Source organism: Perissodus microlepis, chromosome 10 (genome assembly GCF_051167445.1).
Source record: "Perissodus microlepis isolate ML-2025 ecotype Zambia chromosome 10, ASM5116744v1, whole genome shotgun sequence".
Taxonomy (NCBI): Eukaryota; Metazoa; Chordata; class Actinopteri; order Cichliformes; family Cichlidae; genus Perissodus; species Perissodus microlepis.
Window position 1 is genome coordinate 28,054,420 of NC_140470.1, and position 23,695 is coordinate 28,078,114.

Below are 23,695 nucleotides of genomic sequence, written 5' to 3' on the forward strand. Positions count from 1 at the left end.
GCTTTCTTTAAAACTTTTTATCCTGAGTTTGACAAAAGCACATTTTCTGGCACAAAACTTGACCCTTTTAGTTTTCTTTCACTGCTCTCGTAACAATGTTTTTGGCTCCAATTCAGTGAAAAAGCCTTAAAAATATACTACAGTCTACCTGGTTAATGCCAAGCAGCAGACAGACGCGGTCAGACATTTCCCTCAGGATGTGGTGAGGAACAAAACAGATCTAAAATAAGTGTGCTGCTAAAGGTGACACATGTAAATGGCTGATTAAAAGATGTAAATCTGTGATCAAAGTACTTCAAGTACAAATCAGCCGTTGCTCCTTCCACTGGGTGTATGAGACACAAGTCCAAACATCACACAGTGGCTTGTTTAGTAAGATCTGCATCGCTGTTTATTGGAGCAGCCATCAGACGTACACTTTGTCACTTCATCGATTGCAAGTTAGCAAGGTGATGAAAATCGCTGTGACAAGTGACGCGGCTTTATCTGCGGAATATTGTTTGGGGAAATCCTGGGAGCACGCTGCTGACATGATGAGGATGGAGACCCTGTGCCATGTGTGAGGACATGTGAGTTTGTTGAATTTAATCAATTAGCTGCTGTGATTATTTGCAAGTCTGATGGCAGGGTTCCACATAACAAGGCTCTCGCTGATTGTTTCTCCCTCAATCAGCGGTTGTTTCCCCCGAGGAAGGCTGTTGAATAGGCACACACACACTATGTGTGTGTATATATATATATATACACACACACACACACACACACACACAGTGACTGTTCAAAATTATTTTTTTAAGGCTGATAGGAACATGTTTTATAAAAAATCGTTTTAATAAACTCATTTAATTTAATTTGAAAGCTTTCATGGTTTTCATTAATTATTCATGTATTTCCTCCCTTCTTTCTGTTGTTCCAGATTTTTGATCTTATTGAATAAAATGTCTCTGAAGCATTAGAGTAGTGCACCGGATGCCGAACAAATGAATGGAATCAGACAGATTGTGGGAACGTGGGTACTGATGGTTAAAAATATACTGCGTAATTCAAAAGCCTTCAAATCAAATTCAGCAAAGGTTATTTGTTCTGTCCTCATAATTTTCCACTACTGTTGCACGGCAACAAAAATGCTAACTGATTACCAGTACAGCACACAGACTGTATACCAAAGATGGGCGTAGTCACTGTGACATCACCTTTCACTATCTTGGTCATCACCTCAACTGCGAGTAATCAGGTTGCGGGCTTTTTATGACCAGCGTTCTCATGCACTCCCCGCCAGAACATCTACTAAATCACTATCTCCTGGACATCAGTGCTTTCTACTGTCACAGCTGCTGTTTATCCGCTGGTCAGCTCGCAGCTTCTCCATAACTCTTTACCTGCCTGCCCCCCCCCGCTTGGCCTCGGAAATTAACGGAGCTTCTTCCTGGACTCACCTGTTCTCGCACCCGGACCACTACCCCCCCTTCCACGCTTTGTTTTCGCCTGCATCCAATGACTGTAAGATCTCTTTTCCCTGCCTTCATCTCACGTTTCCTGCTCCGGATGTTACCCGGTGTCGGGTTCCCCCCTCCGGTCCACGACAGCCCCAAGACTCCCTCACGGACCCCACTCCCCTGGTAACCCAGTGATAACTCAGCATTCCACTTTTATAATAATAATAATAATGGATTGGATTTATATAGCGCTTTACAATGCCACTATTCATTCACTCTCACATTCACACACTGGTGGAGGCAAGCTACGGTTGTAGCCACAGCTGCCCTGGGGTAGACTGACAGAAGCGAGGCTGCCATATCGCGCCATCGGCCCCTCTGGCCAACACCAGTAGGCGGTAGGGTAAAGTGTCTTGCCCAAGGACACAACGACCAGGACAGAGAGCCCGGGGATCGAACCGGCGACCTTCCGGTTACAGATGCGCTTCCCAACCCCCTGACCCAGTTTCTGGTGTCTCTCTGTGTGTGACTTTAAAGCGCCTGAATTCTGCCTTTCTCAGTTCATAGTAGATGTGTTTAGATGTGTTCAGCATCCTTGTGCATTTAGTCTTGCTCTTTGAATTCTGTAATAAAGTTAACTTTGCTCACAGTTCCTGCGTACCTGAGTGGTGTCCGCATCTGAGTCGATTTCCTTGTGTTCGGCCGCTTGGCCGTGACACACGCTTGTTAATCACATATTCAGCTTTATTTATTGTTCTGAGTTAAATCCAATGAGGGCTGTCAAATAAATGCTCTTTATGCTGCAAAGAGAACTTATCAGTTGCAGTCTATCATGAATACTAATGAGATGTTAACAGGCCTTGGCCTTGTCAAGTTGAATGGCATTATAGAACCTTCAGCACCACTCATTAAAAGACTGAAGTGAGTATATGTATATATTTGAGGGCATATGTACGTCTTTGACCGAGTGTGGATTAAAGAAACTCCAATCTAATTTTCATGCCCGTGTGTGCAAACTTCTAACCACAACTGTATATAAAGACTCTACATGCCACCGCAACCCAGGGACACACAGAGGTGTTTACCAGCACAGTATCTGTATATAAGGTGTGCAGATACTGTGCATACCTTACAATGGTAATTAAAAAAACTATTTTCCAGTATAGGAGCAGAAAACGTATATGAAATATACATAAATATGGGAATGAGTGATAACAGCTCCTCATGCATTATGTCAAAGTCAAGGTGTTTTTGGTGGGGCACCTTGACTTTTCTACAAGCTTCTCATGGGAGTTACTAAGTGGATTGTTGACAGGATGCGAAGAGCAGAGGAAGTGGTCAGCTGAATTTCAATGCAGTCATATACACTGACTTGTGAGCAGGCATGTTGTTAAAACACAGTGAAGCAGCTAGATCTGAGGGTGTGATTTAATTAAAGGTTTGACTGGTTCAGATCCTTGAAATAAAGAAAAAAAACTTGGAGTCAGAGTGCTGCTGCTGGCTTTATCCACAGCGATGAAAGAAAGCAGTGAATTAAATAGATAATGAGTCCATTTGCAGAGGAGCTGGAGCTTTCTATTCCACACGTGTGATCAGCGTGCACTAATGGGGAAATAATTCACCGCCACCACCTGCTCACAGATGGAGGGCGGTGCTACAAATCAGCAACTGGTGTCACAAACATTTCCACTGTAGAGGCTAAAAAGGCTTTGCTCCATAGCTGATTATTCCAGCGTTTTTGCATGGATGTATAGATTGATAAGCTATACTCTAACTAGGTTTTGTTTAAAAAGCCTGCACACCTGAATGAGGCAGAGAGAGAAGTAACAAGGCAAACGCAGAGGCCCGTCGAGCTGCAGATGTGCGCTGCAGTTTTATCACAGTTCAGTAATCGGCGCCCAAAAATTGCTCGTTTAAAACTCTGACATCTGTTATTTTTCTATAAAACTATTCAAGCTGAGAAAAATCTCACTGACATCGTCTTATTTATACCGCTTTATGCCCAGCAGTGAATATGCAAATACTCAGTGGAACCAAACAACTAAACACAATAATGGTATAATGATGCACATTTTCTACACCATTAAACCTAAAGAGGAATTCCACTTATTTAGAAAAGGATGGTCTAAAATCAAAGAAGAAGAGACAGAAGTGGCTTTGCTTCCTTTTGTTCCTTTTTGTTCCTTGTCATTCAGGGCGACTGGGCTCAAGAGTTGGGAGTTCGCCTTGTAATCGGAAGGTTGCCGGTTCGAGCCCCGGCTTAGACAGTCTGGGTCGTTGTGTCCTTGGGCAAGACACTTCACCCGTTGCCTACTGGTGGTGGTCGGAGGGCCCGGTGGCGCCAGTGTCCGGCAGCCTTGCCTCTGTCAGTGCGCCCCAGGGTGGCTGTGGCTACAATGTAGCTTGCCATCACCAGTGTGTGAATGAATGGGTGGATGACTGGATGTGTAAAGCGCTTTGGGGTCCTTAGGGACTAGTAAAGCGCTATACAAATATAGGCCATTTACCATTTTTTGGGACAAGGTCTTATAACATGATGCTACACTTACCTATAGATCTTTTTCTGTTGAAAGTAAAATGTAATTGTTAAAGGGACATAGGGGGTTTGGGGGGTGTTATCGTGGGAGGACGGATATTTTTGATTTTATTTTTTCTTGCTGTAAAAATAACTAAAGGACTTTGCAGTCCTGTGAAAAACTAAGTGCATCCTTCCTGCTTCTTTAGGAATGAAGACAGTAAGTAGCAGCCATGTGCTTCTAGTCACGTGCACTTGATTGACTGATTGTCAGCACCTCTTTAAATGCTGCAGTTTGGGTAGTTTGGTGATCTGGGGATATCAGGTATGTGTCAACACAATGTTCCCAGGAGTGAACATCCCAGCATACTTATCTCAGAGAAGCTGCAAAAAAAAAAAACCCAAGAGCTACAGCACATCCCAAACTCTACAGAGCTTAGTTAGCATGATGCTAAACTTCACAACAACTAGAAAAAGACTGAAGAAATACAGTTTATCTGGAAAGGTTTCAAGGAGAAAGCTTCTCTCTAAAACGAATATGGCAGCAAGATTTATTCAACAATGTCCTTTGGACAGATGAGATCAAAGCGGAGATGCTTGGACATAACGCACCATGACAAAGCTCCATGTTTGGAGAAAACCAAACACAGCATATATCAACTCAGCTAATTTTAATTGTCAGCACAGAGATGATGATTTAAGCCTGTTTTGCAGTCACATGACCTGTGCACCTTGCAGTCACTGAGTCGAACGTGAACTCCTCTGTATACCAAAGTACTCTAGGGTCAAATGTCAGGCTAGCTATCCTCTAAAACTTACATAAAATCATGGTACAGGGAAATAATCCTAAGCACAGTAGCCGATCTACAACTTCAAGGCTGAAAAAGACGAATCAAGACGCTGCGAAAGCCGAGTCAAAGTCAAAAAGTGATTGATCAGGGACTTTAAGAGAGCTGTGAATAAATGATTGCCCGCAAACTTCAAAGAACCGAAGCAATGCCAAGACGAGTGGGCACAGTTTCCTCAAAAAGTAATAAAAATTATTACTCCAATTTACTTCTACTGCTACCTAAAGTGAAATCGACTCATGGGATTTAGTTATTTTTTCACAAGACTGCATATAATTCTAGAAACATTTTTCCACGAGTCTAAACCAAAACTATAATCTTTTCTTAACCCTAACTGAGCACCTTCCCTCATCTAAAACTAAGCAGGTTTTAGAGTGAACAGGTGAATGTGAACCTGTAACGCAAATGAAAATATGTTGCTGGTCAATATTGCCATGGCCGGTGCATGTAATGTGACATCCATTATAAGAACACATTGGCTCTTTATAGCAAATTTACAAGTACATACTGTAGCTAGCTACAATAAATTTGTGCTAGATAAAAAGCTTATTTTTTCCTTTCTTCACTTTCTACATAACGAGTGAAGATAATCTGGGGTAAACGGTGATGGACAGATGGTTCATGCACCTGCACCTGCCAGATATTTATATTTTCATTTTAAATTTCTGTACAACGTTTTAACAGTTTCCAAGGATGGTTTTCTGTAACAAAACCATCTGAGACATCAGGTTGGAATCGGTTCCTACGAGGAAATAAAAATGCCAGGGAGGTTATGTTTTTGATAGCCTGTGTGCCTGTGTGTGTGTGTGTGTGTGTGTGTCATTCTGTCTGTAAACACAATACAGTAGCTCAAAAACGCAGACATTCATTCAAAATACGAAATGTTTTCAATAAATTATGATAAACCTTTACAGGGGTGTAGAATGGGGTCGTGTAAACAATCCATTAAAATTTGGCTAATATCCACCAAGGTCTTCAAGGTCAGCAAATAATTAATTGCTGAAAATCAACAAAATGCCTTCGTCATCATATAGAAAGTACTGTACAGAGATTTAAAACCTCTGACCAATTATTGAATATCTTTAAAAAACAAAATGAACATATAAGAAATACAAATCTTTCTCTTTAAAAGTTTGCGGTGTGCTTGTTGTTTTTATTTCTCTAACTCTTCCATCATCATCATCATAATTAAAATAATCCAATCATCAAATTTTATTATTATTATTATCTTATCAGCCACACTACTTCATTTTTAACACTGCGGGCTGTCAAAATGTCACCAACGTCAGTTTACACCATTCAGTCAGTCTCTGGACTTGACAGGTTTAGTTTGGAATAATTACGGCATTTTATTGTGTCTGATTACGGTCATAATAATCTCCGTGAGTCTCATCGGAGGTGATCTGGCTTTATAGCAGAGCATGAAACTTCACTTCTGATTAGAGCGCAAGCAGACTTGACCTCTTTGTGTGGGTCCTAATGAGGTTCTTAGAATGAGCCTAATGATTATTTTGAGAATGATTGCAGCGAATCTTTGAGGAGGGAGAAGGTGACAGCATCTTGCTTTACTGGCATAAAATGCAGAGGGATCTGTGAGGCTGCCTGATGAGACAGGAGACAAATCCACGAGGCAGCATGCCCTCATGGAGAGTTTTTGACGTTGCAGTCAAATAATCCATGACATATTTATATAAATGTATGCAACTAACATGAAAGGAGTTGGATAGTTGGCATTAGCGCTGATGCCCTCGGCAGAACATATAAACAATGGAAAACCCCTTACATAAACTCCAAGTGGAAAATGATACAAGACAGTATGACACTATGAGAGCAGATCCTTTGTCAGACCCTAAAGATATTTGCCTAGTTTTCAGAAAGCACATTTAAAGGCTAAAAACTCCATTAATTCACAGAAAATGTAGCACACCGCTTCATCAGCAGGGCCAGAGTTGATAGACAGTAGGAGCAGCAGATGGCATGCAGAGTGATCCAAAGCCAGTGTTTTCAGTGTTTTACATAATAAGAAGTAACCATCTTGACCTCTGTCAGCATCTGAAGAAATAGCCAGTGAGGGGTAGAAACAGTTTGGCAGGCGGGGCAAAAACAGTCCAGTCTCCCCAGAAATAGCCCTCTGATTGGATGATTCTTACAGTGCCAATATTCAGTACTTGAGCAGGAAGTAGTGAACCCTTAATGTAGCGGGTCTAAAAGTAAAGAAGTGAAGGCTGAAGTGGTGCACAAGTGGGTAGTGTGTTACGAAATCAAATTCCATTTTATTTCAACTCATGTTAACTTTGCGCTCTCCAGTCTGAATAAATGTAACAGAGCAGAAAACGCCCGGTTTCACAGAAATACGTGAAATAAACATAACCTCCTAACACTGCGATACATGGAGGTGGCATAAATTTGTTCAAAGTATGTGGCAGCAAGACAAAAGCAAAAAAAAAAAAAATTAGATTTGAAGTTATTCAAACCAATTCCCAGTTACATTTTCTGAATCAGCAGTACAAAGATAGACAAAGTCTGCTTTAAAAGGAGGAACAACTCAAGGACATTTGAGTATCTGATTTTTTTAAACATAGTTTAAGACGTTTGATAAGAGTAGCATGACAGATATTTGCTTTGATTACACAAACTTGTACGAGTAGGCAATGGATAATCGGTATTGATTTATAAATAACTGGGCACAAATAACTTCAGCTTATTATAATAGTCCACAGTTTATTTCTAACTAACTAAGCAGCTCATTATCTTTCTCTTTAATACTTTCTTTAAAGATATGAAGCATTTTGGTGTCAACTTGAAAGATCAGAGCTTCAATGTTGTGCTGAGACAGTCTGGGCCCTTCAGGAGATCCATGGAGTTCAGGACTGTCTGACCTTCCTCTCCATGTAATCCTTTTCCACTGGGATCTGTCAGGGCTCTGTGTGCGGGTAGGCAGGGATGAGGACCCAAATGCAGGACTCGTGGAGAAAAAAATGGCAAACTCAAAAACCTCAGCTTTATTGCTGGTATGAAACAGAAACCAAACCGTGAAAGCTATAACTGGAACACACTGGCAAATCTGAGGGTACGACGCAACACTGACACAGAGAAACACGGGGCTTAAATACACTGAGGCGTAATCAGGGAATGGGAAACAAGAGGGAGACCCAAGCAAAACATGAGACATGGACCTTCACAATAAAACAGGAAACAAGAAACGAAGACGCAGACTTGACACAGGACTACGGCTATACTAAACATGAGGGTACATGAACAAAACCCTTAACTGAAACATAGACTAAGAATAATAATAATCAAAGCACAACAAGAGATTAAGAATATAACCCATAATACAAAATCAAACCAAAACATAAGAAACTCAAAATGTTGGGTCAAAACGACCCAGAACTGTGACAGGATCACTTGCTTAGGAGCTTGTTTTCTCATCCCTTGTCCACTTATGCCTGCTTGTCCCAGTAGCCCTCTTCTCATCAGTGTGTTCTGGTTCCTCAACACCTGCTGCTGACATTGTTAATCTAGGCAATGTCCGAGCCGGTCTGGCTTCAGTTTTATATATATATATATATCGCACATATCTGAGGTAGGCTTGGGCTGCATGGGGGTTCTAACCCGGGGTGCACGGTATTTTTACCCTGTAAAGCCTGAACCATTGCAAAGTTGCCAGAAACTTCAAAGCACTTTTTAAAGTTGAGTGTTTGCTGAATCTTTAAATAATAATAATAATAATAATAATAATAATAATAATAATAACAATAATAATAATAATCACTTTACATTTATAATTTGTATCATACTTGCATACTTGCTTTGAATTTTTTCATGCTCTGCTATTTTTGCTGTGAAGCGCTTTGTGATGTTTATCTTGAAAGGTAATAGAAATTCAGTTTTATTTACTTACTTTACCTGCTACATCCACCATTTTTCGAAGTTTTTGCTTAAAAATACACTGTAATTTATCCATGTTTTTCAGGGAAAATAAGTTCCTATACTAAGAAATACAGATGTTTTCTCCTGTCAGTGAGAGAGAGTAGATTGGTATTAGCAGCTGGTTCCATCCGAAGTTTAAAAATGTCTCTAGTCAACATTAAATTATATTATTTATTTATTGTTGTACAATACTTTGTATTTTGGCCGGTGGATTATCTTTGAGTATGCAGCAGGTTACCTGATATAATTGGTCATTTGCTTTATCCGTGTACCACTGAGTCAAATTTGCTAACTTTATTATAATTATAATGATCCAAGACCTTGTTAAGAATGACCTACAATATAAAAATTCAGTCTTTTTACATTTCAGGCTAGGCTTGGATACACGTCTGTTAATGAGTACTGAGACCTTCTACCTGTACTTAACGATGGCAATACATATATTTTTAATGCAGCCACTTGGAATACTGAAAGTGATTACTCATACCTGACATTAGTATATGTTGTTTTCTGCAGGAGCAATTCTAAACCACAGTTTGCGTACATGATATTTCTAAACTCTTGTTTGTCTCTGCAGAACGAAGAGCACACAAGCGGCTGCTGAGACCAAACATAAGCATTTCTGTAAAAAACACACTGAATTTGCTTCAAAGCTTCAAATCACTTGAATCGACTCCAGGGTGCGATGAATATACACGGCAATCTGGTCACTAGTTGTTGAGAGATCTTTCTCTGGATGAAATCTGCTGGATGGATATGATCACAGATGACATCCACAGTTGGCACAGTTCTTCTTTAACTCAAACGATTAAAGGGGAGGAACATTCCAATTCAAACAAGCAGCAGGCAGACTGTTGATTTGTTTTATGCAAGTTGTGTGACGATTACTACGCTACTGTTTCACTGCAGTCTTCAAGCCTCTGGGTTCTCTCTCACTCGACTGGCATATTTGAGATTCTCATCACAAGAATTAAAGCATTAATTAATTCAGTTCAACACCATCGCCTCGCTATCCTCAAACAGGAGCAGTCAGTTATTGATTCGGGTTTGTTATGAAGAGATGGAAAACACTATGTTTGTGCAGACTGCACGCTATCTGAGCACACAGTGGACAAAGTGTCGTAGCTGAGATGGCATACGCATGCATGGCTGATATGATAGCAGACTCATTTTAGTTAGAGTGTTTTATTAGGAGTTTAAATTCAGAATATCCCAACAGTATGGCTCTTGGTGTTCAGCAATTTAATTAATTAATTAAATCAATCAAATTAGTTTTCTCAATTAGTAGCCTTTTTGAAGCCTTAAGGCAATATTATCAACTAAAATAACAGCCTACTGTACACTTATGGTTAATGTATGGTGAATATGAATATGAAAAACTGCTATTACTTAATCCCAATGTGCAACATTGTCACACTGATGAAGCTTTTCATTGTAAAATGTAATTAGGCAGAGAGACATGTAATTTTATTTTCTTGCTATTATAATAATAATAATAATGGAGTGGATTTATATAGCGCTTTTCGGGACCCCTCAAAGCGCTTTACAATTCCACTATTCATTCACTCTCACATTCATACACTGGGGAAGGCAAGCTACAGTTGTAGCCACAGCTGCCCTGGGGCAGACTGACAGAGGCGAGGCTGCCATATTGCGCCATCGGCCCCTCTGGCCAACACCAGTAGGCGGTAGGTGAAGTGTCTTGCCCAAGGACACAACGACCGTGACTGTCCGAGCCGGGACTCGAACCGGCGACCTTCCGATTACAAGACGAACACCCAACTCTTGAGCCACGATCGCCCCTTATCTCAGTATGTAGTTATTATTTTATTACACTCAAATTATTACAGTCAGATTTGGTAACTACCTTTTTTTCCATCTTGAAAAAAGTATAATAGGAAATTTTTATAATGAAAACGTGACTTTTGTTTTCATATTTTGGGATAACTACTGGAAGAAATTGATTATTTTTGTATTTATTTATTTTTATTTACATTGTGTCAGATCTCTGAATGGTAATAGTCCATTTTACAAGTCACTTAGTCTTATCACTTAAGCAGGCATTATACATGCCTGCTTAACTGTATAATACGTGTATAATACGCATATTTTGTAATCCTCACTGAACAATTTAAAAGGTATTCATGTTTTATTCAAAGTGAATAATATAGTTAGCATTATTTTAAAATGTGTCTGTATCGAAAACGTAGTAAAAAGTAGTTTCGGCTCTGCCCTTATCTAGTTACTGAAGAAGTCTCTGATCTGTTGGGCCCGTCTTTGCTTTAAACTAGTTGGACCAATCTGAATGCAGTGACAATGCAATTTCTAACCGTGTTAGATCATGATTGAACTACATTCTCAGGTGTTTATCAGTAATGGCTACTCCTTGATGTGACACTTTCAACTTAAATCAGTTGCTGTTCATGACAAGTTGCCATCTGTGCATGTTGGCATGGGGGTATACAAAATACTCTATAGCATAGCTTTAACGATCCTCTCCATTTTTCCCTTTTTTGTAGCCAGGAAAAACAGACAATCTTTTTAGTGTGCTAGATTTAGCACTGAATTTTTGCAATCTCTATTAATGTGAATACAAATAATAACAAGAAACACAAAGTAGCTGCTGTTGCCTCTGTGAAGCGTGAGGAGAGAAAGGCTAATTACTTCTGAAATAATAGTACTACCATTATTGCTCCTATAGAGAGAGCAGTTTACTAATGCACCCTCCTGTGTAAAATGCAGCACACCTTTGTTTTGAATGTTGTGGTTCGTACATTAGTTAACTATTTTATTTTCGGTTTCACAAAAGGTTGAGAAGGAAAACCAAGCTTGGCAAAAACAGAATTAGTAAATTAGCGATGAATCACCCTCATGCATGAGTCATACACTGATAACAACCTAATTGTATTCATTATCAATACAAAAGGAAGATGCAGAAAAGTAGTGCATGGAAAAAAGACAGCGCATTGTCAGTAATTTAGAGACTCCTCCAAAATTTCACAAATCCAGTTTCAGAGGCGCTGACACCCCTGTAGGCATGACTCTCCTGAGCTCTGACAAACAAGACAAAAAACATTTCATAAGCAAATAGAAAAGCAGAGCTGTTCTCTCCTCTGTGTACAGTAGCCTTCAGTGGAAATTCAGACATGTTTAGCATACATGTTACATTAAGCTAACAGCAGACATTTGCATTTTAGGATGCTGAAAGCATTTCGTGCTTCTCCACTATTGATATGATATGCTGAAACAATCCTGTGCTGATGGAGATGACTAATGACCACAGTGTAGCTCACTGCCTCATATAATTTATTGTTCATTTACTCACGTAAAAGATATGTTTGCTCATAAATAATAAGTATAAGTGCAATCTTTTCTTTTTTCAGCAATGCAATTCTGACTCATGTCTAATAATAGAAAATAACACAAGCTGAGTTAAAAAAAAAAAAGTCAAACCTGACAATGCACGCGTCATGTACACTATAAAACAGGGATGGGTAATTAATTTTCCCTAAGAGGCTGCATGGAAAACTGGGACTGTTGTGGAGGACCCTGTGCATGTGCATGGCCTTCAACAACAGTCCCTGTTATAAAACATGGACTTAGTTATTATGATGTCATTGGTTAGTGAAGTACTGTAATAAAGCTTCATTGAGGTTTTGAAACAGGAGATATTGAGTAAAGGGTGTATCTGGGACACTGAACGTTGATTGGCTAACAACTTGTCAATCACAAGTCATTAGCCAATGAGCACACCCTCCTTTCTGACACTAAATGACCAAAGCTTTATTCAAAATGACTGGAAAAGAGTCACTGAACTGGCAACCACTGAAGAGAATAATTAGTAACTGCTGCTTTGGCTTTACTTCTCAGACTTCCAAATGTGCTTATCACTGATCTATACAGTGATTATCCCAGATAGTTTGTAAGATGTAGGCTAATATAAAAGTTGATGCAGCATTTAGGTGAGATCTTGCTATAAGTAGCTATAAGTAATCTTTTCATTGCAACATTGAAGTATGAATCAACATTTGGAAACAAAAAGTTCTTTCTTATCTTCTGGTAAAATGCCTACAACATGTCTGTAACAGAATTTAAATTATCTGTCAGTGTGGTCCTTTCCAAAGAAAACCTCTGAACAGGAGCCAATTTCAGTGACTGAAATTAACTCTCATTAAGGTACAAACTTCTCCGATAGTCTGCAGACTGCAGGAGGCCATATGATGCGACACTAAAGTAGCTCCTGCACACTTCAATAAATCGTGCTGTGTAACACAAAGTGGAAAGCACAAAGTTTGAACTATAAATCAACTTTAGAAATCAACTCAAAGCACCTCAGAGCTCAACTAATGCTGAAGCTGACAAAGCAAATCTTACACTGATGAAAACTGAGCCCGAAAAGCTCCCAAGACAAGTTCAAAAGTAACTTGTCAAAAATGTCCACCAACAGCCGGATATAGGAGTTCACAACATGCCCTTACCCTGGTGCCACTGAATCTTATCTGTTGAAGCCCTAAGATGCTTTTTCATGTGTTTAGAGTTTGATTATTTTTTGACCATTATAGGAGGAAGATGAGAAGTCTCAGTTTCTCATTGTTACTGGAGCAAACTCAATACAGTTGTGTGTCAGCTCTGTGTTTTCGTCTTTCATGGTACTTTAAATATCAGAAAGTACAGAATTTTCCCAGGAAATCAACACCTGATGGAAACAATAGTTAAGTAGTGTTCCTCTAACTACTGGTGGTACAATAGCTACATGGCTATTTATGACTTTTTTCATATAACTCCATCCATAAACCATCCATCTAGTCATCCATCCCTGCTTGTCTAAAGTATGATCACGTTAGCAGCATGCTAACCAGATATTTTATGTTGTCCAGTTCTTCCTGGCAAATCCCAATGGGCCAGAAACCTCTGGGCTCACTTTGGGGTCTCCCCCCAGTGGGGCCGACCCAGAAAACCTCCAAGAGGAAGTGCCCATAAGGCATCCAGATCAAAAGCATAAACCTCCTTTTGATGACTGTGAGCACCTCACTATATGTCCAAAGTGGTGCTTATACTTGCAGATACAGACAGCTGCACACAGCATGGATGTATGTACTATTGTAGGGTCTACCATACAATATAAAGCACCTTGAGGCGACTGATGTTGTGATTTGGCGCTGTATAAATAAATTGAATTGAATTGAATGAGTATTTATTTGCTTTACAGCTCTTTGAAATCTGCTTGAACTCCACCTGAAGGGTGCATGCGTTATTGGCGAAGTGTAAGCTAATATCTCATTGTCAAGTCCACATGGTCACAAAAACTTGGGATGTATCTATGGGCATTATCTGCCTCACTGTGATACTAAAACTTACGTCATTTGCACCCAAGTGGACCTTGAGATGCCTCAAAGGCTGACACCAGCAGCTCTACAAAGGAAACTCATTTCAGCTTCTACATCCATCATCCAGAAACCTCCCACCCAACACAGAGCAAGCATCCACTGCTCTCCTGCAGTGGACCATAGCCCCAGAGTTGGAGGTGCTGACTCTCACCCCAAAGTGGAAACTAACTGGAGTTCCTGCATATCACAAACAGGATTGGGGACAAGCGGCAACAGTGACAAATTCCAGTACCCACAAAATGGACTGCACCTTTATTTTCTACTCTACTGGAGCCCTCACAGTTCTTTTTTACAACTTCCCCATTCCTAAGCACTTTCCTATTTAACATTCCCACTGTTTACCTATCACATATCCAAGGATACTTTGGCATGCAGACTGGAGATCAAGCGACAAACCTTATGATTAGTAGATGACCTGCTCTACCTCCTGAGCAGAAGCCAGAACCAAAATAGTTTTTGACTTTGTGTCAAGGACTGAGACACAGATCTGATGGCCCTAAACAAAATCCTGCAAAATCCCCCAAATGACCAGGTCATGAGCATCATCCAAGTTCACATTGTTCCTTCTTTCACACAGACATAACTACAAACGTAACAGCAGAGTGAAATCAAAGCTGAAGTTACGCAGCAAGAGCAGAGCCAATTACAAAGGTCATTTCAACAGAGATGAGTTTGAAAAGGTATTGTAAGAAAGGAAGATGTGAGTCAGATAGCTGGATAATCACAGCTTTGGCTTTCATTAACCTGCTTTAGTAGAATGTACGTATTCACAGGATCTATATAAGATTTGATGGTTTTAATGAAAGGATTACGTCACCCTCAAGGACGACTGTGAGGTGCAAGAGAGTTAAAGAAGTCACTGGCTCTCACAAACAACCGGTGAGTCATTTCATGTGTTGAAACATTTCAGTCTTTAATTTATATGTATGGGTTTGAGATCATTTTGTCTGCAAACTGTGAGAGCTCCAACAGCTTTTCTGCAACAGTTTAAAACTTAAATCTTACGCCTGTACGAGTGCTTCCACGACTCTGAGCAGATCAGCAAGAGCTTTAAAAGCAGAGCACTTCACTGGTAAGCGGGTACGTTAGGTCAGTCAGTTAATGTTTACACTGATGAAGCCTTGCGCTGACATATCCACACTGCGGTGCTCCATGAATCATGAAATAGATTATTAGACCTCGTCTCCTTTTCTTGTGGGTCTGAGAAAACCACAAGAATGCCTCAGGACAGACTGTATGTGCAGTAGGGAACACTGCTGACCCATCAAAGCTCGTGTAAAAGCGTGATCGGCTTAGAGTGCAAAAAAAATCTGTTTCTGTAATTCTTGAAATGCAGAGAGTGGTCATTGTTAATCTCTTTTTATTCTTTCTCATCATAACTTCCTCTGCTTGCTCGTGTTATCTCTTCCTTTGTGTGTTTGCAAACGTTAAATTGTGACCTAGAGGGATTTGCATTTTGAGAAGTATTCATATATAGTATTGCAGTGCGACTATGTTATAGAGGGAACATTTTACATCCCTTAGTTAATTACTTGTGACTTTTTTATAGGGAGTATATTTTTGTTCCTTTATGTGTTATTAAGTTTTATGCTCTAATGCCACTTTATCCTGAATGCTTGAATGAACAGTTTCATAAAAACAAAGATCTCTTGATAAACGTCTGTAAAACAAACATTTTATGCAGAAAAAGAACCATTTGTTAAATTTCTTTGAGATCTTAACTCACATTCCCTTTCAAAGATTTAGAAAAATCCTGTTCCATACCAACTCTGTTTACACAGGGCTTTAAAAGCAAAGTGCTGTAAATAAAAATGAATAAATCCATTTCAACGATGAAGAATAAAAACAACAATAATAAAACAAAAGCAGAAACAAACCACAATAAAACAACAGAATCAAGTAAGATCATTGTCTCATGCTGGGTCAAAAGTCAGAGAGTGCAAATGTGTTTTAAGACTAGTTTTTAAAAAGGAGAATGTAGGTGACTGTCTAATGTGCAAAGACAATTTATTCCATAACCTAGGCACACCAATAAAGAATGCTCAGTCCCACCTGAGCTTCAAATTAGATTGCTGTATATGTAGTAGCAACTGGTCACATGACCTGAGAGTGCAGGGGTAAGGCGGCTCCAAGCCCTGAAAACGACAGGCCCAAAGCTAATGGGTGATGTCAGGGTACTCTATACTTGTGACAAATGTTTTTTTCTTTTCTTTGTGTACAGATTTAACAGATGAGATATTATGATTACAGATGCAGTATGTGTAGGCGAGTTAGTGTTTGCATGCAAACCTGAAAAAGGAAGTCCAGTGAAGAACAAGCAAACTCAATACTGACCAGGCTGTGTGGTGACAAATGTGCAAGCCTGTTATTTTAAAGGAAACAGACAAAAAACAAAAAAACACACCTTGCTGGCGCCTGGCAGTAGGTGCAACTTGACGTAGGGATCTGACAGCCCATTGTGGTCCATTGGCTTGAGCCCCTGTGAAAGAAAAGAAGAATCATGGTAATAAAAATGTCATTTAGCACTTCCTTTTTTTGGACACTACTCCTGTTTTTGACAGTCAAATTTCCACCGGTGAAGATTTCCCAAAAATTAGGGATCTTTAAAGGAGCTCAGGGCATTGCAGGATTAAATTATATTAAACTGGAATTATTCCACACCTCTTTTTGGAGGGGATACTTTTTGAAAATTCTGAAATTTTTGGGATGTTGCCTGCAGCAACATTAAAAATTTGAATTATCAGAACCCTGCCGCATTTTAACTATATCACAGTCAGTACCACATTAAATCCATTTGCTTACTTTATGTCTAGTGATTCAGGTGATTGAGTGAAAGCAGGAACAGAGCTGAGATCCCTTTTACCAAGCAGTAAATCAGCAACAGAATGACTCAAATCTTATTCATACTACACTCTTTTGCAGTCTTACCGTCCCCTGATTCATATGGTGTCATTTTGCCTATTCTTCTGCATTACCGCCACATACTGTGCCGGAGTAGATCAATGTGTCAAAAAGACCAATGAAGTGTAAACAGACTGCACTGAAAATTCATACAACCGTTTGTCTGAAGGAACATTTTAAATAGTTTCAGTCTAATAGTCTCAGAAAAGTTTGAAGAGCTCTTTTGATGGAAAGTGTAAAATTCACCATACTCAGTGAGAAAACAAGCTACAATCCAGCAACCGACGCAGTTACTTCAGTTGTTTTTATTTAGGTGCTCAAAGTTGCTCATTCATGCTGTCAAAGCTGTTGGAACATTACTGCAGTGTAAATGAAACACTGGGGGAAAGAGCCAACTAAGGGACCGTCTGTGAATACTCTGAAACGTGCTTTTTATGGAGGTGATCCAAAGGTTTATGATTTGCTCTCTGGAAGAAAAATGATATCCAATAATCCAGTAAAAGGGAAATCTCTGAATATGTTGCTAAACTAGCATGTAAAAATGCAAAATCACAAAAATGTAAAAGCTGCATGCTCTGAGGATGAGAACAGACCATGAAGACCATTAACATGTCTTACTGAAACCTGGAAATCTGCAAAAATCTTCTGCATGCTACTTCTTACACTTTTAATCATTGCATAAAATCTGTAGTGTCTGAGAGATCCAGCGCAGTGCCACATCAGCTGGAAGGTTGCTGAGGAATGCTGAAGGGGAACTTACTAAAAAAAGAAATGTTTTATTTCTTTGAAGAGCAAATCAATGAGGCTTAGAGAGAGCAGGAGATGTAAAGGCCACTCATACAATGACCAAAGCAGGACAACACCTGCTGTGGGTGCCCGCTTCATGAAGTGAAAGGACCTAAAGTGTTTCCTGAATCAAATGCGGTACGAACACAAAGAAGAAGTTAAAACCTCAAGCAGGTCGTCTTTGACCTCCTCTGGAGACGGAACTGTTCACACTGCCGACTCCTCCTGAGATAAAAGTTTAAACTGAAGTCCTTGAAGTAGCTGAGCAGCAGTTTGGATAATTTTTTTAACATCACCATCAATCGTATTCACGTTATTAGGTTTCATTAAAATCTGACCAATACACTCAGAGAAATAGCAATTCTTGTGAGAAGAAGGGTGGATCCAGCCTAAATAATGCTGGATTCCATATTATTCTCATTTTTTCAGGTTCCTCTTCTCGAGTAAACTCTCACTATTTGCAGTTTTCAATTCTAATTTTCCACAAACTTTGGTGGACAGATCAGTGGGCTGATCTATGGGCCTTTTGAAAACATGCACGAATCCTGCACGACACAATCCACGAGATGATTAAAGTTTGGTTGCTGCATTATTTTGAGGCCTGAGGAAGTACCCCCAAGGACATTATACATCAGATTTTCAGAGTCTGAGTGACTATCCTCATGACTAAACTGACCTTTATGTGTAAAAGGAATGGAAATCCCTTTAAAATTGAACTCTGGATTTAGTTCATAAAGTTGAGATTTAGAACTGATCAAAATCGAAGCAGTGGAGAAGATGTCCTGGTAACATTTAAAAAAAAAGATGTATTCTTTTGCCTTAAGCTAAAAAAACACATCACAATTTTAACCCATAACAGAAAAACAAGAAAATATCAGGACTGAACTTTGATTAAATAAATATCAGCAAAACGTGCTTGTTTTCCACTCATTAAGCTTTAAGTTTTACTTTATTTTTTCCAAGACAAAATGGATTAAAGCAGCAAACATCACACTTTGTGTCTGAAAGCAATCCCCATCTAAAAGACAAGTATAGTCTAATAATGATTGCTACATTGACATTACAGTTTGAATCTGCAAGGTCATTATCTCTTACTGAAAAATAAGAAAATAGGAAGTCCAAGGTAATTTTTTTTTAGTTTTTTGAGGTGCTCTTTCTTCTACATTTTAATGAGTAGCTCATAGGAAGGCGTATAAGCTTGATATTGTCCTTCCTGTAGTCGTTTAGTAATCATGCAGGAAGAAAATAAGGAGGAGTCTCTTACAAAAGTTAATCGTCTGAAATTTCTACTCATGTGAAATTATCTGTGACTCTTCAAAGAAACGATTTCACCTGTGTGATTGCCGAGCACCGGTTTATTTTAAAAAGTGTAATATTCAGTATATTACAGCTTGTTCCCGAACCATCTGAAAATGTGCTTTTTATTCCCCAGTTCTTCTGAATATCAGCTGCTTATAATGACTTCAAAGTATACATTTCACACAAAAAAAGTCTCTATATTAATGAAGTTATTAATATACAATAATTATTGTTTAACGTGTTGTTTCTGTCGTAACCAATACGGTGCAGGGTTTGCACCAAAAATAAGAGTAATGACAGATTAGAGGATGCATATGTACATGTCAAAGACTGCTGAAAAGCCAGCGGAGGAAACGGAGAGGTCCGCAGCATCACTTCCTTTTCACTCGACCAGATGAGTCATGAGCTCGCATCTTCATTCGGAGAGAAAAGTATCCGACATGCAACAACAGCTCACTGGATTTATAACCAATGATGCTAATTACCAAGACCCATGGCTTTATTCATATTAAAAATAGGAGGCCCGGCTCTGGTGAAGGCAGTCCATGACTGTTAGTGTTCAAATGTGTTTTTTCTTTTTGTATCCAGGCATGCTGTTACTGCATTGACAGTGTGTTTGGAATCATTGTCATGCTGAAAAATAAAGCTGCTGCTGCTAATCAGATGCTTTCCAGATGGATCAAAATCTGACGTTACTTTTCCGAGTTCATAATTTCATGACTTTTAAGAAGAGACACAACACCACAGACTGATATGTAGCCCCAAACTATGACAGTGCCTCCACCGTGTTTTACAGATGGATTCAGACACCCACTGTAGTCTCTTTCTCCTGATCTTCTCTGTACATACTGATGACTTACATCAAAACATTCAAAGTTGATTCATCTCTCCATCAGACCTGTTTACACTGATTTTTCAGTCCAGTTCTTGTGAAGTTTGGCATAACTGTTACTTGTACACAGCATCAAACATGCTAATTTCATAGCACTGACTCACTTTTCAAGCTAGCCCCAAGTGGCTGCTAAAGGAATTGCAGTTGCTTAATTTTAAAGCCTGTGGAGGTTGCTGCTTGGTTTGATATAAGAGTCTCTTAGACATCTTATGCCACATTCAAAGGCTGGTTACTCAAGTTTTTATTTAATGTTTCTCTTGGTGCATAAATGATAGAAAATAATTAAATGTAAAGTCATGAATAAATGTGTATTTTTCGGACCATAAGGCGCACCGGATTATAAGGCACACTAAGCAAAACAAAACACAGTCAGTTAAGTCAAATTTTACAAATTTGAATGACTAACCTTGTATTGTGGATGGATTAGCTCAGTTGTTCTCCTGACTGAAGTTTGGTCCGTTTACAGCATCCTGCCATGCGATTGCATTTGTCCATAACCATCGGGAACCCTCACGTTAACTTTTATCGAGTGGAAAAAGGTTAGCGTTCATCCTCCAGCTTCACTGTGTTTATGTTATGCTAATATAGCTGTGTCGCTAGCGGTCACGCAGCCCATCATTATGTACCAGCTAGCCCAACTTCAGTAACCCTACAAACGTCACTGCTGTTTAGTTTTCTGTCTTCATTTATGTTGGAAGTGATAGCAGAGCTGTACGTTTGAATTTTGTCAGAAATCTCTCAGTCAGAACATGCTATATCATGTTTAGGCGGAAACTAGCGAGCTAACTTCCTGCTAACTTAACTCAGTTAAATTTAAGGCATTCTGTTTTCATCTATGCCTGGATGTTAAATTTAATAGTTACACCTGGTAAAGCAGCAACACTGATTGTTTTATTAAAGATTATAGAATTTAGGCTTTTTTGAACAGTGATGCCGCGGTGTTCGTTTGACTTTGGGACCTGAAGCAGACGGAGTTTTGGACCCAGATTACTCTGCGAGGCTCCTGACTACGGTAGCTGTAATGCTCTGACAATCCATCAAGCACTTTGTAGCTTACCAAAGTTGTACTAAAACGTTTTTTGACAGAGTTTTGAACACTGTTTACCACATAAATCGGTTTGAGGTCAGTAAGCACAACCAGAATTCATACATAAGGTGCACCGGATTATAAGGCGCACTGTCGATTTTTGAGAAAATTAAAGGATTTTAAGTGCGCCTTATAGTGCGGAAAACAGAGAACATGTGAAGTGAAACAGATAATAATGATCTCCAGTTTGTCTTTGCCCTGGACGTGCTTCTGAATCCCACACAAACACTCACAGTAAAGAAAGCCAGCCCAAATAATAAACCATCTTGAGTAATAAAGGACAATAAGGCTTAAAAACCCCACGGCTTAAGGATCACACAATACAAAGTTTTTATTTCTCATCTGAGTAACAATAAAGATCCCCTATCACAGAGAACAGCCATCACACAAAGGAGAGAATACTTTATTATGAGCCTAGCACCATTATTTTAATCGTTTCCCGTCTGTGTGTTTTTTCTTTAATGGACCAAAAATGGAAAAATAAAACAAATACGATGTCTATTCTCCCACAATTATCAGGCTTAATAGAGGCACTCGGCACCAAGCCCAGCACTCAGCAGGAATTACTGGCAGCAAAATGACACACTCAACTGTGTCTCTAATAAGGCAACACTGCTGCTTTAGATCCTGCCTGTCACAGAATAGAACCATAGTGACACTAATTTCTTTAGCTGACTCTCATAAACATGTCCACATTTTGATGTGCCGGACACACTTAGTTCTCTGACATCTGAAGACGGAATAGATTTCATTGTCTGCTGTTATAATGTAATCAGTTTAAGGGGAAAGACGAAGGAGACGAGTGCTGCTTTCTTCAGGTCTTTCTCCTTTCATTACACAGACATAGATACGTCTACATAACAATTCAACATTTAATTTGTTTACGCTCCGATTGGATAAGACGTCTCTGCCTTTTGAGGATTTTGTCGTCGCTCTCGTGGTTTATTTGCTGTGACCATACTACTAAAACCGAAATGTCGCTGACAAGGTTGCTCACGTAATATGGTATTAAACTCCACTTTGTGTGGATTAGATAAATATAACTAATCCACTGTGTCAGGTTTTTACTATTATTTATTCCTTCACTTCCATTAGGAGTATTTATATAATGGCAAAGCTCTGTATGCATAAAGGTGTCTTTAAGTGGTTGATGAGACTATAAAATTTGTTATTTAAATACAGTTTATTTATCATTTACGTCTCACACATTGTATGCCTGACAATACAAATAACAGGCATAGAGACATTTCTTTAAAAAGCAAATCATCAAAAACACAGTGACAGCACAGAAAACACTAACGGATCAGTCACACTGACTAAAAATAGGCCCGTTACTACAAAAAAATTATGCTTCACACTCAATGAGGCTATCACTGTAGCTAGTGGATATTCAACCCAAGATTTCTGCTTCCATACACTCAATTACACTAGAGTAAAAATAGGACAGAAAAAAAAGCCCTGTTGCCTGGCGACTGCATTTAATTAATCAAGGTGACCAACGGGTCACCCAGAAGTTGAACGTGCAACATCCTCAACATCTGGGTGACAGATTTGGATCACAAAAGATTTCACAGGTTGTTCGGTGGAAGGAAAACTGTGACCAAACAGTTGTGGGACGACTCGGGCTGACTGCAAACATTCTCAGACAGACTGCAGAAGGTCTGTAAATGATCGCCTAATTTATAAGCCCTGAAATGCCAACAATCAGTCTCAGTCAGCCTGTGTAGTCTGCGTTTCTTTGCAGTGGGGGACTCTACTCAAGTGGTTGCCAACTAAGAAAAAAATTAAATAAATAAAAGCATAGTTGTCGAGCACTTATGTCGTTTTGAAATTAAATTGCTGTCGCTGTTTCACGAGTTTCTGTTCTGGATGGGTCTGATTTAAGTAGTTAATGTGAATTTTTGTGTACCTGGATGGCAATAGAGTTGTAAGTGTTAATCATCATATTGTCACAGACAGATTGCATGTAATTGCCAACTTAAACCCCCAAAAAGACTAAGAGCAGACTGATTGCCATCTTTAAAGCAACCACTGCAAAGGGAATGAGACTCATTGCATATAGTTGCAATAACTGCGATGTCCCAATCTCCAATCGCTGTTTTCCATAGTGTGACTATAATGTAAGGTCACAAAGATGATACAAGAACAAGACAGAGGCTAGGCAATGACCTGACAGAGAGTATTTCTCATCATGAAAACACTCTGGTAGATGCTAAATTTAATCGACATTGCTTTAAAATGAGCCTCCACAGCAAGGGGGTCTCATTTTGTTAAATCCCTTTTGCCTCATCTTGTCCCCCTCATATCGCTTCCTCTCCTCCTTCAATTATATCTTAGGGTGGAAGGACTAAAATGCAAGGAGAGGAGAGAGGAGTTGAGGAGAGGAATCTAGTATGTGCAGTTTGAGAAGGGGCAAAGAGTGAAGGAGAAAGTGCAGAGTAAATGCACAGCAGGGGGAGGGATATAAGGGCACAGGTGAACTCAGTCAACACAATAATGAGGCTGGGAAAGGACCAAGGAGGTAAGTGAATAACACAGAAATCCACACGAGGAACTAATCTTCAAAATGAAGCTGGAAGTATAATGAAAGAAGAACCATAACTCAGTGTTT

General features: G+C 39.4%; 1 protein-coding gene across 3 annotated transcripts in view; it reads right to left on the reverse strand.

The window, feature by feature from the left end:
* Nucleotides 1-23,695, reverse strand: part of doc2b (double C2-like domains, beta) — a 183,287-nt gene that overhangs the window by 52,594 nt on the left and 106,998 nt on the right. For all 3 annotated transcript variants that reach the window (XM_084940914.1, XM_084940915.1, XM_084940913.1), the window contains one exon: nt 16,524-16,598. In XM_084940914.1, the coding sequence (XP_084797040.1) occupies nt 16,524-16,598 (75 nt within the window). The remainder of the gene's footprint in view (nt 1-16,523; nt 16,599-23,695) is intronic.